The sequence below is a fragment of the Hordeum vulgare genome, chromosome 4H (genome assembly GCF_904849725.1).
Source record: "Hordeum vulgare subsp. vulgare chromosome 4H, MorexV3_pseudomolecules_assembly, whole genome shotgun sequence".
NCBI lineage: Eukaryota > Viridiplantae > Streptophyta > Magnoliopsida > Poales > Poaceae > Hordeum > Hordeum vulgare.
In genome coordinates this window covers 407,173,211-407,176,906 of record NC_058521.1, presented here as the reverse complement: position 1 = coordinate 407,176,906, position 3,696 = coordinate 407,173,211, and the positions used below count along the sequence as shown (strand labels likewise).

Sequence of the window (3,696 nt, the reverse complement as noted above, 5' to 3'; positions counted from 1 at the left end):
GGGCGGCAGCCGGGGCGCGAAGGAGCGGCGGGGCGGCGGCTGGGGCGCGGGGGGCGGCGGGGCTGCGGCCGGAGCGCGGGGGTCGGCGGCGGCCGATGCGGATTCCTCCCGCGTGGGGGAACCAACTGCCTCCTGTGCGAGGTGGGAAAATGAGTGCGGGTTGGGGGCAGTTTTCCCTCCCAACTCTCACTTCTACAGGCTGGGAAGGGGTTTGAGGGTTGGACCTCTAATTTTTTTTACGGGTTTAAGGTTTTAGGGTTCTAGTTTACGTCGTTTTTCCGATGAAAACTATAAAAAAACGGTTATTTTTAAGGGTTTACAAAGTGAGACCCTTGCACATGTCGTGAGGAATGAGAGTAATTTCGTTGTCTTTGAGGAAAGCGGCAAAAGGGTAGCGACCGCAATGTGGGTGGAAGTGCGTGCGTCCTTGCGTGGATCTGGAAAGAAGCCGTTCCTCGGTTCTTGCCGCACCGCATCCGTCCAAGCGCAACCGTCTCCTTCGACTCGCCCCGGATCCTGGTCCGACCCTATCGATCGAAGCCCCACCCCCGCCCGACGCAGGAGACCGCGGCCGCCACTGACCCATCCCCACATACCACACACGTATCCCCCACCTCCTCAGATCCGAGCGCCATGGCCGCCCACCTCCACCTCCACCCGCATTGCTATGCCTACCGCTAGCGGCTTCATGGCCGCCGCCGCCTCCTGCCGGAACCCGCTCGTCTGGTTCTTCTCCCTCGCCGCCGCGCTCTTCTTCGCCTCCTGGTACCTCCTCCTCGACTCCGCCGCCGCCCCGGCCGCGCTCGATGCCCGCCGCCAGGGGCTCCCCTCCGCCTCTCCTGGCAGGAAATGCGATCCGGACAAGGCGCTGCTGCGCGTCTACATGTACGACCTGCCCCTCGAGTTCCACTTCGGCATGCTCGACTGGGAGCCCGGGAGCGGCGGCGGCCTTTGGCCGGACGTCAGGCACGGCGTGCCGGAGTACCCCGGCGGGCTCAACCTGCAGCACAGCATCGAGTACTGGCTCACGCTGGACCTCCTCGCCTCCGAGCAGGGCGCGCCCACGCCGTGCAACGCCGTCCGGGTGCGCGACCCCGCCAGGGCCGACGTCGTCTTCGTGCCTTTCTTCGCCTCCCTCAGCTTCAACCGCCACTCCAAGGTCGTGCCGCCCGCGCGGACCAGTGAGGACCGGACGCTGCAGCGGAGGCTGATCGAGTTCCTCGCCGCGCGGCCAGAGTGGCGGAGGTCCGGCGGGAGGGACCACGTCGTGCTCGCGCACCACCCCAACGGGATGCTCGACGCGCGCTACAAGCTCTGGCCCTGCGTCTTCGTGCTCTGTGACTTTGGGAGGTACCCACACAGCGTGGCCAACATCGACAAGGACGTCATCGCCCCGTACCAGCATGTCGTCGACGACTTCTTGAATGATTCCACCGGCTACGACGACCGGCCGACCTTGCTCTACTTCCAAGGCGCCATTTACAGGAAAGATGTGAGTACCCTTTGATGAAAGCTTACTAGTTTTAGCTTAAGCAGGGAATTAAAATCGTGGTATGATTGGTCAACTTCCATTTTAATAATGTAGCCATGGTTTAAATTTTTGCTTTGCATGGGTCCTTCTCCTATATAGATTTGAGAATCTTTGCCATGTACTGCTACTATTTAACTGATTTAAGTTTCAGTCAATAGCACGATCCTAAGCTAGCACAACCTCATCTGTAGTCTGTAGTCTGGACACCCTCCGTGGTACTTGATTTGGACTTCAATGATTCTGGCCACGGGGAATATGGTACTAGTTGCAAAGAAGTAATTGCCATTGGCATTGCCTTGTTCAGTATCCAGCTCAGCTCAGTTTGTTTGGCAATCACCTCAAACTGGTGTAATTCGTCTTGCTCATTAATCCAGCGAACTTTGGTATACAATCACTTCTGTCATGTGGCTGTTATCTACTTATAAGCCCTGTTTATGTTGTAGCTCTAGTGAGTCGGTTTAATGCTTAAGAGGTTCTATAATCTGATAAGGTTAAGAATCCAAAATTATGATTATGCCACTCTCACACATTTGTGGCGGTAGTGTATAATGAGGTTTATTAAGCAAGATATATGAATTATTGACTGTCTGAAAACCGAGGTCCTGAGAATATGTGATCTATGTGAAATATTGATGGTTCTCACGGTTGATGATCTTTTGAATCACTACCTTGCAGGGTGGTTTCATCCGACAGGAACTTTACTATCTTCTCAAAGATGAGAAAGATGTGCACTTCTCATTTGGAAGTGTGGCTGGTAATGGGATTGAGGAATCGACACGAGGTATGAGGGCATCCAAATTCTGCCTCAACATTGCAGGGGATACGCCATCTTCCAACCGCCTATTCGATTCCATAGTCAGTCACTGTGTGCCCGTCATTATCAGCGACGAGATTGAACTCCCATTTGAAGATATGCTTGACTACTCCAAGTTCTGCATCATAGTTCGTGGTGCAGATGCTGTCAAGAAGGGCTTTCTGATAAATCTGATCAAAGGAATAAGCCCAGAAGAGTGGACAAGCATGTGGAACAAACTGAGGGAGGTAGAAGGGCACTTTGAATACCAGTACCCATCTCAGCCCGAAGATGCTGTCCAGATGATCTGGAAGACCATAGCTCGAAAGGTGCCCTCAATTCGGCTGAAGGTTAACAGATTACGCAGATTTTCTTGGACTGAAGCAAACAAAACAAATGACTCTCCTGCAAGATCTTCCTGGCTAGAAAATCAAGCTCGTTGATTTTGGACCAACAAACTATCCCAGCTGGTTTTCAGTCCTCTTGCAAGAGGAGAGTGTCCATAGTGAAGCTTAGCTTGAACCTCAAAGCCGGGAGCAACAGCTACAAGAGATTAATGGAGTAAAGTACTCCCAATACAGTTTACCATCACAAACGTTACAGATCCGAGGGCCTGATTTTTGTTCTCCTCCAATTTTCATCGAAAATGTGTTCAACCATGTAGATTAGGGACAATAACATTTTGTATCAGAATCTGTATATTCTAGGCAGTAGCGTGATTACTGATCATTTCCACTGAAGTCTTATCCTACTTGACAGGTGTAACTTTCCATTCTCGGAGCAAGAGTTTTTACGGTTCCTTGCTCGATCCTATCAATGTGATATGTGCAGATGCCCGGCATATGTCGTCCTCCCCTTCCATTTTTGGGTCATGACAAGAATTGATGTTTTGCTAAAGGTGCTCAAGTCCTACTTGCCTCTTGCCTCTTGGTAACTATTGAAAGGGTTGGACACGCTTTGCTGCGTTATTGGTGGTGTTGTGTTTCTTACAGAAAACAAATTATGTGAAAATGTTTTTCTAAATTAAACCTTTTAATGTTGATCTGATTTATGAAGAAATATATCAAAATTATAATAGTAAATTGCTATGATTAGATTCACCATGAAATAGTTTTCATACTTTTTTGTTTAATATTATGGATGTCGATATTTTTGCTCTAAACTTCATCAAAGTTAAAGAAATTTGACTTTAAAACAAACGTATACCCCTCATATATTAAGCCATGGAATATTCTGTTTGGCGGGTGTGGAAGATAATGGAGTATGTTTTATTTTTATTTATAATGCGGTGATTGATAGACTTTCCATGATGTGATTTATCCACTAACCAACCTATATTTATGTTAGGAAATTTTTACGTCGATGACAACAT

The 3,696-nt window shown here is 49.6% G+C and overlaps 1 protein-coding gene across 1 annotated transcript; it reads left to right on the top strand.

Moving 5' to 3' along the window:
* The first annotated feature begins 504 nt into the window (after positions 1-504).
* LOC123448753 (probable arabinosyltransferase ARAD1) lies at positions 505-3,165 on the top strand. The gene is made up of 2 exons (XM_045125750.1): positions 505-1,492; positions 2,207-3,165. The coding sequence occupies exons 1-2, from the start codon at positions 668-670 to the stop codon at positions 2,765-2,767; spliced, it is 1,386 nt and encodes a 461-aa protein (XP_044981685.1). The 5' UTR covers positions 505-667; the 3' UTR covers positions 2,768-3,165.
* The last annotated feature ends 531 nt before the right edge of the window (positions 3,166-3,696 follow it).